Source organism: Melanaphis sacchari, unplaced genomic scaffold, assembly GCF_002803265.2.
Source record: "Melanaphis sacchari strain LSU unplaced genomic scaffold, SCAv2.0 Contig4_pilon_pilon, whole genome shotgun sequence".
Classification (NCBI taxonomy): Eukaryota; Metazoa; Arthropoda; class Insecta; order Hemiptera; family Aphididae; genus Melanaphis; species Melanaphis sacchari.
The window spans coordinates 6,710,975-6,726,188 of NW_020271335.1; the positions used below are offsets into that span (position 1 = coordinate 6,710,975).

A 15,214-nucleotide genomic window follows, 5' to 3' on the forward strand; every position below is an offset into this window, starting at 1 on the left:
AAAATTACTTTTGTAAGATTTTAAATATTTCCAAAAACTAAACGCTTAAGAAAAATTCTGGTTAGTGGTTATACAACATATTTAGTACGTAAAACTATGTTATAAACATATAACAAAAATAAGAAATATATTTTATAGGTAAGGAAACTATTGTTTAAAGCGATTAACTTTTAGTTTTTACGCGTATAAATTAGGCAATCAAGGCTCGCTTAGTCCAATCACGTTAGGTAGGTATGCGCATTTTTTAAATTTCTCATAACTCATTGAATAATTTGAGTAGAAATATTAAGCTAACTCCATTTTTTCTTAGAATTGAACTTTATACAGCTATTTTTTTTCGTTTGTGCTTCTTTGATAAAATACTTTACGTTTTCATTATTCATGTATTATATCAATAGGTAGTTGAAAATTTTTTTTAAAAAAAGATCACTTTTATCATTAAACCTGTTTAAAATCATCAAAATATTATTATTTGTGTTAGAAAAGTTTCTATTAATCTTAATTTTAATGACAAATCTGTAAAATATAAAGAGCTTCTAATATACACTATGGAATGACAAATGCGCATACCTCTATACTGCCAACAAAGTTTTAGTGGTTTGTATTTAGAGTTCTAAAACTAGCTGTTGTTACTTAAAAATTTTCATGCAATTTTATGTATACATCTTTGTCAAAAATTGATCTCTGATAGCCTGATATGACATGGAAAGAAATTGAGCCAAGTTCAAATTTTTTATCTAATGTGATTTGCGTAATTTTTAAAATAAATGCATTTTGTAATTTGTATACAGTTTACATAGGTAATAAAAATACTAAAATCAATATTATTATACATTAATACTCATGAGTCATGGATCACGATATACTGTATAAATTTTAAGTAAACACGAATTAAAAAAATTAATAATTACCAAATCTTTACATAATTTTTATGTAAGAAATAGTTGTGATTAAACGTCATCGAATGTACGCGTTTATCATTTAAATCTACATATAATGAGGTTACATTCTTTGACAGTTTTACCAGTTTAAATGTATTTAAGATATGCATCTGTTACATCAATTTTTATGTATATTATAAAAGATACATTTAATTTTCATGTATAAATTATCTATATAGTGATCTATGAGTTGGTGATAGAATATTCATTAAATTTTATAACTTAAAACATTTTCATTATACAAAATATAAAACATAAATAACTCTATTAACTCATACAGTATTATCATTATTCGTATTAGTAAATAATAATATTACACGAAATATTCTGCATATTATAAAACTTAATCCAAAAACAGTACCGCAACTTGGTATATATTGGTGGGTGTGCAATCAAATATTATAGGGCCCATAAAGTAAAAAAAATATTGCTTGCTGTTTGTAGTTAATAGTTCTATATATTATATACACTATATTTTACACAGTGGGAAAGAGCTAATAGTAGGCTGCGGCCCCTAAAACCGTTTATTTTCTTTCTCGTCCTACTTAAAATGCAATAAACCATCAGCCGTCACAACATAAAAAAATTAAAAATATAATGGTCAATAAGAATATAATATTAGTGGTGTTTATCAATTCATCTCTGTCATTTAAAATTATTATTTTTAATTATTTTATTATGATTATATTTAGGATTTTGTATAATAATAATAAATTATAGTTTTAATGTCATTATTAGCGTCTATTTTTTAATAAATAAATAATAAATAATAAAATAGTACTTTATGAAATACTTTAATGATTAAATTTATTAAACACTATTTTAATGATAATTAATATATATCTATGTATAATTAATAATTTATATAAACAACAAAATTTATATTAATTAAATATGATTAATATAATTTTTATATCTACTTTAAAAGTGTTTCCTTGCTTTTTGATTTGCAAAAGTTTCAATCATCTGATCATTATTTAATTTATTCAATTAGTGGGTACATGCTCATTGAATGTTTAAAATGCTTATGTTTATAAGACGTTCTTGAGTAATTGAATTTCGTAAATAGTTGTTTATTAATTTGAGGAAAAAATCGTTTTACCGATGCAACAATAACAGGTAGAGATAAAAAATTATGTAAGCAATAAGTATTTCATTAAAAAATGTTGAAATATAATTTTCAATATTATACAAATTACAAAGATAATTCATCTATAATTTTTTTTTTTTATTTCAGTTATATTTAGTTATAAAAAAATTAAGTATAATAATTTAAGTAAAATTTAGATAAAAATAACTTGAATATGTGATTATTATGATTATATAATATTATACTTATGGGTATTTTGAAAGTCATGAAAAGTACTAAATAAATAATAATGGATTTAATCAAACTAGACGTGTACGATAAATGTTGTATTTTAGTACACAAAGTGAACGACCATGTTGTGAAAAAAATTATACGATGTTAAATTAGAGTGACCTACACTTCATAAAAAAGTGACCATTTTCAATTTTGTGAAATAATTTCGAATTTTACAAAGTGTAAAAAATCTGTTTCCATTTCATAAAATGTTCATCTTTTCATGAAAAGATCGATTTAAGAGGACGTCGTACCCGCATATGTTGTCTCCGTCTTACAAATGCGTGACATGGCAAATAGTACTCTCAGAAGATCACGTTTAGCTCCTTCAGCTTGAAAATTAGAATGAATTGACCTCTTTTGAAATTTAAAAGTGAGATTATTATCTAGGGCATCTCATAGGCTTTTTATTATATTTTAATTTTAAAGTGAGTTATGTGTGTTTTAAGACGTGCAAGCAATTTACAATTTTAAAAAAATACTCATAACTTGCTTTAAAATTAAAATATAATAAAAAGCCTATGAGATGCCCTAGATAATAATCTCACTTTTAAATTTCAAAAGAGGTAAATTCATTCTAATTTTCAAGCTGAAGGAGCTAAACGTGATCTTCTGAGAGTACTATTTGCCATGTTACGCATTTGTAAGACGGAGACAACATATGCGGGTACGACGTCCTCTTAAGGAAGTGGTTACGATATATTCTTACTTTAGCATCATTATTGATTTTTACAAATGACCAGTTTTTTTTTTTGTTGCTTTGGATTAGTTATAGGTTAATGGTTATTCAATTAATTCTTTTTCTTTCAATTGCCGTTTTTCAGTGATACTTTCGAGCTCATTGCTCATAGATTTTTTAATTAATTATAAAAAAACAACAACACGCTAATTGATGGTAGATATAATTAATATTGACTATTATAATATTATATATAAATATAGGTATTATTAGTGTGCACAGCGTACGGTGCGCGCAGTATAGCTGCTACCTACAATTTACTAATACACTAGAAAGTTCAATGGGCTGTGTGATTTTACTTTGAGAAATTGAGAAATATCAATAATATTTCGTAATTTTATATAAAACTATAAATGTGAAAATTCAAAATATGTTTTTTGTACGATCATTATTTTTCTGTGTATGTTGTATTGTTATAAGTTGATGTAAATGTGACTATCTTTATAGTACATCTATATAAGCGTGTTAGGCGTGTCTTGCTGGTTGCATGGTGCGATAAGCTATTCTTTTATATATTAATATACGTTAATATACAAAAATCTTCCAATTTATTTTCTATGTAAACACATTTATTATTATCAGTATTATTGAATAATAATGCTCCCAGATAGCCTAAAAGAAACTTTTATTTTTCATTCTGATTATAGATATATATTTTAAGTTGTAACATAATAATATTTAAAAAAAGTTTTAAATAGTTTATCAACCGGTTTATTGAAATGATTTAACGGGAGCCTGGGGGCTTCTTTCATCCCTAACATCTCGGCTAGTTGTGGAATTGCCCAAAACTCTAAATAATAACATTTTATTTAAATATAGATAAATTGTTTATGTTAGAATAAATTGAAATTAACTGAAGGTACATATGAAAATATGATGATTTATTAAATTTTTAATTTAATTTATAACGTTGGTTTTATTGTATATTAAGCTATAATTTAGTTTCTATATTCAAAATTTGAATTTCTATAGGTACCTTTAGTATTTTTATGAAGGGTACATTTCCAGTATTGTAACATTTACGTATCTCAGAGGTAACAGTAAAAAAAAAAGTACTAACAACTTTTTTATAGAGTGTTATAAACTATTAATATTTTCATTGAATTATTCTCTTTTAGTATCTATTTATCAATATATATATATATATATATAATTTGTATTATTAATTAGTACTTAGGTATAATAATTATAATGTATAAATCACAGTAAAAAAAAAAAAAAAAATAAAATAAAATAAAATAACAGGATATATAATTATGTTGATAGTAAGTATTTAAATAATAACTTAAAAAGTATAAGAAATTGTAATAAAGAAAATTGCATCATTGAGGCGCTAGAACTTACAGTAGGTTTAAGATCATTTAAAATATGAATGTAAGATTCGTACTGCGGCGCTATTGGCGTTTGGTGTTCTTTTAACTGTTTAATGGTTTCTAATTTTTCTGTATCTGCCTGCATGTGTTACAAATTTATTTTTATTATTCTACAGTCATGTATTTAGATTATTTATTTTACCGGAAACATAGGATCAGCAAAATCATCAAATGGTCCATACATAGAGAAAACTGGTGGTAATAAATTATCATTCAACTTGGTTCTTCGTCCAAAAGTCATATCCATGTTTATTAATAATGAGGTCATTTCTTTTTTTGAAATTGAAGATATATTTGGTTTTGCTAATATCTATAAATATAAAATATATTAAATTTGTATTGTATCTTATATCTTTTATCTTCTAATTAAATCCAAGTAAAATGTTGGTAAAAGTATGTAGAAAATAAGTTTTGTATACATATACATTTTTAAAATTTTATATTATATAATAAACTAAGAATTATATTTAGTATATGATACATTTATTATAATGAATTAAGAAAATTACACACTTTAATAAATTATTTAAAGTATCAAATGTTTTAAAATAGATATCTATGCTTAACATTACTATAATACTATATGTTATAGTATCTAGTATCTACTACATAATAAAGATTTAAAGATTTTACTTCTAACCATTTACAGTAGTTAGTTGCAAAATATTATGGTTACCCATAGGCAATTTATTAGGGGTGGAGAGATAACAAAATCAAATATACCAAAAAACTGAGTTAAAATGAAAGATTATTTTTTGCAAATTATAAAATAGTAAGATATCAAAAATATATGCTAGTTAGTAATTATTCTTTGTTATTAAATAAAAACTCAAGTCTTCGTAGTTGTACAAACTGCGATAATTGGCTTTTATTGAGACCATTAAGGAAGAAAGTACTTGTTATTTAAAACCGTGGGCACCTATATGTAAGATAACAAAATTGTTATGTAAACATACAAAGTTGTATTTTTAATTCTTAATTTTATTTTAATAAAGGCAATATTTTATATTTTTTAAATTAATAATACAATTATAAAACATATCAATCACTTGAATTACTTATAAATATTTAACTTATAAAATCTTACTTGTCCAAAGTAAGACCATGACAATGGACAATCGAGTGAAGTATGAATTTTTCGATTGCAAACAGTTGAAAAATTATGTACATCAAAGTTATTTGGTAAGTTTAATGGTGATCTTAAAATATCTGAAAATAAGTTTAATAACAATGTGCAAATAATAGAATCATGTCTCAAATATAAATACAATAAGACTAGCTATTTTATTAAAATATTTAAAATCTTTTACACTTACCTAAATATTGATTAATATGAAGAGCATTAATAAATGCTACATCTCCACCGCCTTCAATAATACATCTAAGTGTTTGAGTTTCAATCCACATTCCGTTTTCATTACTATCTTCGGGTAAAATATCTGAAAATTAAAAGTTATTTTTTTAAATTATTTAGTAAATTAATATATAGCATTTATACTTAACCATCAAAATCACATTCTTCTATTACGGTTTGATTAGAACTTAATATTGCACAACTTTCTTTGAAAAAGTTTTTTATAGTATCATTATTCGGGAATAATTCAATATTTTCTAGTTTGAGTGTGATTAAAAATGAATTCCAAGCTAAAAATTAAAGTTATCATAAATATAAAAATATAATACTTAATTGGCTACATTAAACTTCTTAATAAATTGTTGTGAATATGGAAAACATTTTTTATATAGCTTGAAGTGTTTGTAATTAAAGTAAAAAAAAATTGAAACTATTTTTTATAGTAGTTTTAATTTCATAATCAAAAGTAAGTTTAAATGCTGAATAATTAGTTTTTTTTTTATTGACGAGCATATAATTTTTATTGGGTGAGTAGCGAGTAGTAATCCAGTGTTAAGCAGAAAAAAAAAACTATGATAGACTGATGACATCTATAATTTAATAAAATTTATAAATGTTTAAAACGAATATCAATAAATATGCAATGTAATTTATTTGTTATTACTTAGGCTTTAAGAATTAAGATATTTTAAATCATTAATATGAAAATAAATACAATTTAAATACGAATAAACCTAGTTTTTTACAATAATCATGCTTTATGATCAATAAAATATCAATTTCATTTCTTTCGTGTTTCATTTGCTTAGCTTTAAGCTTATAAATATATTTTTTATAATAATTTGAACTAACTTATAAAGGTATTAAGTAAATTAATTTAAATATATGAATTATTAATTATCATAGATATAGGAGTAATCTTAATTCGTAATTTATTTGAATTTAAATAATTAGGTTAATTAGTTTTTTTCTAATGCTGATAATAAAATACTCCTTAGATCTTGCAGTTAATTTTTTTCAATAAATTTTAAATGCTTTCAATAAAAGTTATTGTTTATTTGTTTCAGTATTTTATGTTTATTCATAAAACGTTTTTACCAATTGATTATAAAATATGCGAAATAAAATATTAAACAAGTTGGATTTTTGTAAAATTGTACTAAGTTATAAATATTTCAAAATATACAAAACATTTTCAATATTACATAAATTTATTAAAAAAATCATTTAAATTTAAATGTATCACCTGAGTACATTTTTATGAAATAATTTTTTAAGAAAAAATATTGTTTGAAAAATTATATGATTTTTTGTTTTACCATAACCATCATACAAAGGAAAGCAGGCTTTTTTGCCGTTTAGCTGTTGAAGATTTCCGACAACATTTTTCGTCAACATAATTGCGCTCATTTTTCTATATAAATGGTGATAAAGTGAAGTTGCATAAAGTATTGGTTTTGAAACACCATAGTTTCTAAAATATAATTAATTGATTTTAGTTTAAATTGTGAGTTTTCATAACATTCTGTATATTTGTACCTTTTAAAAAAAGCAATTTTATCAGCATCTAATACCATCATATCTACTTCTCCATCTTTTAATTTTTTTCCACAATGTGGAGTAAGTATGCAATTCAATTTTGGTTGTATACCATAACTTATTGATATATCTGAAAGTGTTTGGCATTTTTTTAAAGCTGTTATTGTTTCAATACACATAGAATATCCACGATCTTTGCACAACTGTCCCTTTTCTTCAGCTTTTATATAACCAGGAGTTGAAAAAATATATTCTTTTGGACTTCTAATGATATTAGATGAAATAGGTTCAGAATAGTATAAAAGTAAATTATTTAAGGCCCACTGCCATGATGTTGCATTTTTTAATTCTTTAGCTGTATTTACGTAGTTAATCATTCTTTGTATATTTAGTGATATTGAACTAGAAATAATTTTATAATTGTTTTTTATAAATGCAAAGATTGTTTGTTTACATATTGGATTTATATTTACCTTCTTGAAATTACAGCCGGCCAAGGTCGAGATACCCAAATGCATGGATTAGACGTTTCCATTGATTGTAAAGTACCATTAGGACATAGAAAACTTATTTTACTGCAAGCATTTGTACTGTCGCCCTTAAATGCAAATAAATGTATACATGTATACATATAGTTTTCAACGTATAATTATTACAATTATATGAAAAATAGCAATGATAAATTCTATTTTATTTACTTTAAAATGTATTCTAACGTCTGATAGTCTGGCCCAACTAATATCTCCAAAACAATCACTTAAACATTGTAATGCTCCCTGTCTACCCCAAAATTGATCATTAACGTTGCATTTTGACGGGTTCTTACAATTTGCGCATAAATTTGGATATTTGTCTTCTGTGTAGGTATGTTTCAAATTAAACTCATCATAAATAGAATAATTAAGTTTGTAATTACCTACTTAGTATATTATCCATATCAGGATCTGGATCCCATTGACCTGGTTTGCAGGACTCATCAAAAAACTGAGAAAGCGATTTTATTTGATTTTCTATTAGGCTTAATTGTGGATCACATTTTTGTGGAACAATAACTCGTTCAAAATACTAGAATAAATATTAATATATCTGTTATTAATTATGATATAATAAAATGTATAATTTTAGGTATTAGAAATAATCAAACTAAAAATAAGTAACCAACTAATTTTAATTTTTAATTTTTTTAATAAGGACACTTCATTGATTTATTAAGTTATGATTAGTAAAATTAATTTTGATTTGATGTATGAATTTGAAAGTGATTCTGATTTAATAATAGTTTGATATATGTTACTAAAATTACCTACTCTGTAGTTTTTAAATTATATATATATATTTTTATTTATTGATATGAAACTATAAAGATATCGTAATATCATCTATATTTAATATTAAATAAATAACTAATTCTCATATTTATTTAGTTTTATATATATAATTTTTTATCTAATTCCAAATTAAATAATATTTTGAAATAGCTCATAGGTATAATTTAATAATTAACTTACTTGTGATATTAAATTAGACCATCCATTTCCTGGTTCTCCTTTATAAAATCCTGGATGACATAAACGTTTACCTTTTAAATCATTTAAGTTCTTAATACCAGCATCTTCATTGATTAACACTACCATGTTATAATCAAATTTTTCTAAAAAAAAATAAAAATTAATATTCTGGTATTTTATTAATATAAACGGTATATGAGTTTGCTCTAATATTTAATATCGAATATTATTGATATTTAAAATTAAAACTATTAGAATTTAAGTATATTTTAAGAATATAAAACATTATGTGATTTATTTTATGTCTTATTTTTACTTTTAAAAGCTTCCTACATCACCTTCGACATTCAAAAAAACACTTTCTTATTAAAAAATATTTTATATCGCATATTATTTTTCTTTAATCGTATAAGCTATATTATTTTATTTTATTTTTTTGTATATTAATTACATTTTTAAAATTATTTTTAATACCTACAATATTTTAACTATTGAAACTAATTGTTATTCATGTGTTATGTTATTTTAAGTATTAGATAATAAATTCGTCATCATGAATACAGCTTTAATAATTTCTTTTTTAAATTCTAAAAGCAGCAATGAATCATAAATGATTAATATATGAATAAATATTGGTTTTATATTAATAAAATAAAAATATTATTTTTTCGTTCCTAAAAACATTAAAGATAAAATTCTTCATTCTAATAAAAATGTATAAAAAATTTTGCTAGAAATGTTAATGAAAAATGTTAATGTATACTTGGTTAAAAACTTGGACATTTTAAACAAAATTCTTCATAAGTTCTTAAGTAATTTAAAAATATTGATAATACATAATAATTTTATAAATTTTTTTCATAAATATTTAAAATTGAAATTAAAATAAAATTTGTTAAATTTTTGATTTCACAAATTTAGTTTTAATAGCTAATTTTTAAACATTTAATAAACGATTCCTTATAAATTAAACCTAACTTAACTTAAGAAATATTAAAACTCCAAAAATTCATATGCACAATTTTTATAAATATTTCAAATCAAAAATATTAAAAAATTAGATGTACATTTAAATAAAAAAAAAAAAATAACTAAGTTATTTTTTGTAATTAAAAAATATTGCTTGCAGAAACTTGAAACTTCGTTAAAACTTATATTAATATTTATTATTAAACGAAAATTATTTAGATACCCTACTACCTAAGAATAAAATAATATAATTTTGGCAGTGGTTATTTTTATGTCCGACGTGAAAGTATTTGTTTTCAAATTCTGCTCTGATTCGTCGAATTATTGATAGAGTATTGAAATCCACATAATTTTGAACATTATAAAATACCCAAAGGCTATTTATATACCTATTTCATTACCTACTTCTTGATAAAACAAAAATGCTGTCTTGTTTATTGATTACATATTGATATAGTAACGAAAATGTGTGGCTACAATTTTTTTTTATTAAGTTAGTATACACGTTAGTACAAAAAGTAAAATATTATGAATATAAGAATTTAAAGGCAAAAATAATGATATATGGTAATCGTATATTTCACACTCAATGTTTGTTAACGTAAACTTAAAGTCTCGGTAAATGATGGTAATATAATTGAAGTTGTAGATGAAATGAGTGATAGAGATAAATTCAAATATTTTATGTTATAATTAACAAATTGATCGTAGAAACGGAAAAACGAAAAAATGCTTATTTAAGATTAGACAAAAGATTTAATTTTTTAATTTACGAGAGTTAAACAGATGATGAAATAAAAATGAGGGCTCATAATTTAGTATGAAGCCTATAAAACCGGTTTAAAATCTACATTTGATAATGAGTTTTTGATTTTTAAGAGCTTTCGAGAAACTGGAATGTCTGTCAATGAAATGCTAAAGAAACAAATAAATACCAAAACGGTAACAAGTTTTCCAAATGTCAACATTGATTTTAGAATATATGTCCCATATGTGCTAAAGATACTGCAACTAAATCCATTTCTTGTAAAAGATGTTTTAGAGTGGCCACACTTTATTTGTGTTAGAGTAAATACTAATATGAAATTATGAAATCCAAACTATGGTTTTGCAATTTTTGCAAAGTCAGTAACACAAATTAATCTAAAATTATGAGTTTTATCAATATATTACTATATTAATAAGTAACTAATAAACAAGACAACATTTTTGTTTTATTAAGAAGTAGATAATGAAATAAGTATATAAATATCCTATGGTTATTTTATAATAATCAAAATTATGCGGATTTCAATACTTTATCAATATTTTTCTTATAAATTATTCGACTAATCACAAGGTAGGATGTGAAAACAAATACTTTTACGTCGGACGTGAAAATAAACACTGCTTATTATTTTAATAACGTATTCCTAACATGTTACTAGCCACCAATGTAATTTATATAATATAATTGATACATTTTTTGAAGTCTTTCCTTTATAATAAAATTTCTCTGTAATATAAAATCAAACACACTACATACATAATTAATTGATAAGTATTTTGTGATGTAATATAATGATCTATCATAAATCTAAAATATTGTGTCTATCATATCAGAATAAAACCTTTTGTTTGTTTAATTTTATAAATATAATTTAAATATGTGAAATAATTTTTGTATATTTTTATATTGCTTACTAAAATAAATATTTTCAATACTTTTTATTTAAAAAATATTTCTCTTAAATTCTAAGAGTATTTTTATCTAATTATTCGAGTAAATATAGGTTTTTAATACCTACATAATTATATAACAATAATTTTTATTACTTAAGTATATACATTTTAACATTGTGTAGATATTTTAAGTTTAGATTGTTAAATATTTAATTAATTTACAAATAATCAAATTAATTATATAAATATAAATAATATATAATATACCATTTTCAAATAACCGAATTTCATTCGTTATACTTAAGTAGTCATTCCACTGAGTTGCATATGATATTTCTTCTGCTTGAAACACTCCAAAATCTGCTTCTCCATTAAGAATTTTTCTCAGACAATGCAATCTACAAATTATTACTTTACTATATTACAAGATCGGGAATTAATTAATCAAAAAGTTAAAGTAATTTTATTTTTAAAAAAGTTAGATAATGAGTTATTATTTTTTTTTTTTAGAAGAAACTTCTAACTTAATGAGTTAAATTATTTTCTAATGATATGTAGTAATTTATGAGATAATTAATTTTATTGTTAAATTAAGTTAATATTTTCTTGATATAAGCCCCACACATTTAAAATATACTTAGTTCTGAAATAATCGGAAATATCAAATACTATTTATAAATTATAATGTTAAATGTTTTCTAAATGGACATCCACTAAATTATTCTGTAGAAGTGTTTCGCACTATTTCTTAATAACTAATATTCAATTATGAAAGTACCTGTAATAATTAATTTTAATGTATACATTTATTTTTAAATAGTAGCATATTACTTTTGTCAAGCTTTAAAAAGAAGTAAGTTTAAAATTTTATTTAAAAAAATAGTAACTCATTTTTTATTAAGTGAAGTTATTTTTTTAAATTTAATTTGTAACTTTTACAAGTTAAAGAAAATTTTAATTTGTATAATATGTATAACAAAAAGAAAATAATATACAAATATTGCTTGGCTCAGGTATGCCTATATTTAAATATGTCCCCAATAATTGGCCTTGTATTGATTATTGATTCGTTTTAGTTGATATTTTTTTATAATACACACATTATTTATGCTAGGGAGTATATTATGTGTAAATATTTGTTATTTATTTTTACAAGAAGCCTAGCATGACTTAAAAGTTAAATACTTATTTAAAATATTATTTAATTCATATATCAATGCTGAATTCAACTTAAAATAGTAAATACCTAAGCCTGGGCATAAACAAGTTAAAAAGTTAAAGTTGAGTTAATTGATTCTTATTGGCATTAACTAATTAATAAATAACGAGTTACTTTTAATCAATCTAAAATACGTTATTTTATAAATAATAAAATTATTATTGATATATTGTATTGCATAAACATTTTTTGAATAAGAAATAAAATAAAATAAAATTGAATTCTTGTTCCACTAACTAAAATTGTTCATTAAAAAAAAAACTTAATTAAATATATATATATATATATATAAGTATACCTATCATTCTATACTGCGGCATTCAGGTATCTCGTAATAATAATTATATTAAATACTAAATAATAAATACTAATAACTAATAACTAATAAGTAATATGATATAAGTAAAAAGTACAACGTATAAAATACAAATGTATAATTCCCAAGAATATATCATAAAATATTTTCGTCACGAATAACCAAATAATTCTGTTATTTCTGTTTTGAGTTATGGTCATATAATTTAAAATGTTTATATTTATAAATAGTTAATATTGTTAATTTTATATTGTCTAATTTTTCAACATTTATATTAAAACTCCATTAGATTTCATATTGGTTTTAAAAAATGTTTATATCCAATGTAATACAGAAATTCCCTTTTCTGCTCATGTGGAACGTTTATTTAGTGCTGGAGGTCAATTACTTAATAAGCGAAGAGGTTCAATGGCGGATAAAAATTTAGAGATGGCTCTTTTACTAAAATTTAACAAATATTTTACTGAAGCATAAAGTTGACTCCTTAAACTTATGCTTTTAATTCTCTAAAATAGTATTCAGAGTTTAAAATTAAGTACTTTCTTTTTGAAAATACCATGTTATTTTTATTTACTTATTTAAAAATGTATATAATCTGTTATAATAAATCAAAAATTGTATTTATTTTGCATAATTTTGATACCTACTACATAATTCTTTTCATATGTATCTTAATTTTTAAAATTTAGTTTTATGTATAGGTCGGTAACACACTAAAAGAGCAAAACTGCTTTAATGTTACTTCAGTAGGTAACATAGTTTTGTAAAAAATAGAATATAGGGAATTACTCTGCATACGCACATTAATAATATAAATAGTAAATACATTTTTTGAGCTTAATAATATTTAAGAATTTTACTATTTTAAACTATATTACTGGCTATTTATATATTAAAATAATAATAATAATAATAATAATAACTTAAGTTAATAAGTTAATTGAAAGTTTCTAAATAACTTTTAATTTAACTAAGTTAAAAAAAAAATAAATTAACTATTGTCTATAAACTTTTAATTTTTCAAAATGTTTTCTATTAACTTAACTCAATTAAAAATTACCATTGACTTGCTCAGGCTTGAAAAATACTGACCCAAATTAATTGGTAGTTCTCATAAAAAATATCAATTGACCAAACTTATTAAATTTAATGAAAAATGAAAATTCACATTTAAATTATTATTAGTCATTGTATTTATTATAGTTTTTTTTACGAATTGTTGATCAAAATCAATTATAATTATGTTTCTATCAAAAAATCATCATTAAAATGTATATTATTTTTTATGATCTAAATAGTTTAAATGTCACTTACTTATCAGTTGCGAATACACATTCTACTTGACTAGATTTATCTATACTTAAGGGAGGACAATGATCTCGTGTTTTGTCATTTCCTCCGTTACTCGTAACTACACAAATTTTGTCTAGAATCATTTGCATTTTGAAAAGTTAAATTGTTATTTGTTTTAGTAAAAATGATTCAAAGTTTTTAAATTTGTAAGCTAAACATACACTTGCAATAGCATGTGATATACTGACACATTTAAATTTATTAAAAAAAAAAAAAAATAATAATAATTATAAAACTTACATTTTACATTAGCTTTAGTAAGAACTAAAAAAACATATATCCACAATAAACTTAAAACAATATTCATTGTTTAATTTGAAAAAAAATACACCTAATAAATATCTAAAAATGTTTTCACTACTGTTAATCACATTTTATTAGTAAGCTACGAACAAAAATATTTATATATTTATAAGTAACATTGATATTATAATATATAAATATATATTATGTATCAATGATAAAACGATGTGTCTGTGTTTACGGTTAACACGCTACTAAATGAAATATTAAGATTAGATAAAAGCCGGGCGTATAACTAAGCCATAACTAGTATATTTATAATATCCATATGTTTAGTGTAATATTGCGCATGAACAGTATACAGTTGGTTGAATTTATTTGGTTTCTTGTTTGCCTTGGTAAGCAATATCAGCTGCTGTCTGTATAGTATGGGATAGTTCATAATGGACAATGGGCTATCCAACAAAAATAATTATACTAACGTCTTTAAACTGTTGATCATGGTTTATGTTAACATTATGCGTATTCTTGCAATTTTAGGCATGACATTTAATGATTAATATGTATCATCTACGATAATTTGTAATCATTATTTAGAGCATTTTTATACATACACATTTTTTTTTTTTACAAAA

General features: G+C 22.4%; 1 protein-coding gene across 2 annotated transcripts; it reads right to left on the minus strand.

Moving 5' to 3' along the window:
• Window positions 1-4,290: 4,290 nt before the first annotated feature.
• LOC112598703 (transferrin-like) lies at window positions 4,291-14,643 on the minus strand. 2 transcript variants are annotated; one of them, XM_025345249.1, is made up of 14 exons: window positions 14,577-14,643; window positions 14,298-14,409; window positions 11,716-11,846; window positions 8,818-8,960; window positions 8,230-8,374; window positions 8,008-8,165; window positions 7,783-7,907; window positions 7,310-7,711; window positions 7,090-7,244; window positions 5,920-6,060; window positions 5,733-5,855; window positions 5,504-5,625; window positions 4,559-4,726; window positions 4,291-4,495 (listed from the first exon to the last, which is right to left on the minus strand). In XM_025345249.1, exons 1-14 carry the CDS (start codon window positions 14,641-14,643, stop codon window positions 4,298-4,300), a joined length of 2,190 nt encoding a protein of 729 aa, XP_025201034.1. In that variant the 3' UTR covers window positions 4,291-4,297. The 2 variants fall into 2 exon arrangements, with proteins under 2 accessions (XP_025201034.1, XP_025201035.1); XM_025345250.1 differs by lacking the exon at window positions 14,298-14,409 and having other exon boundaries at window positions 14,577-14,616.
• Between the last annotated feature and the right edge of the window lie 571 nt (window positions 14,644-15,214).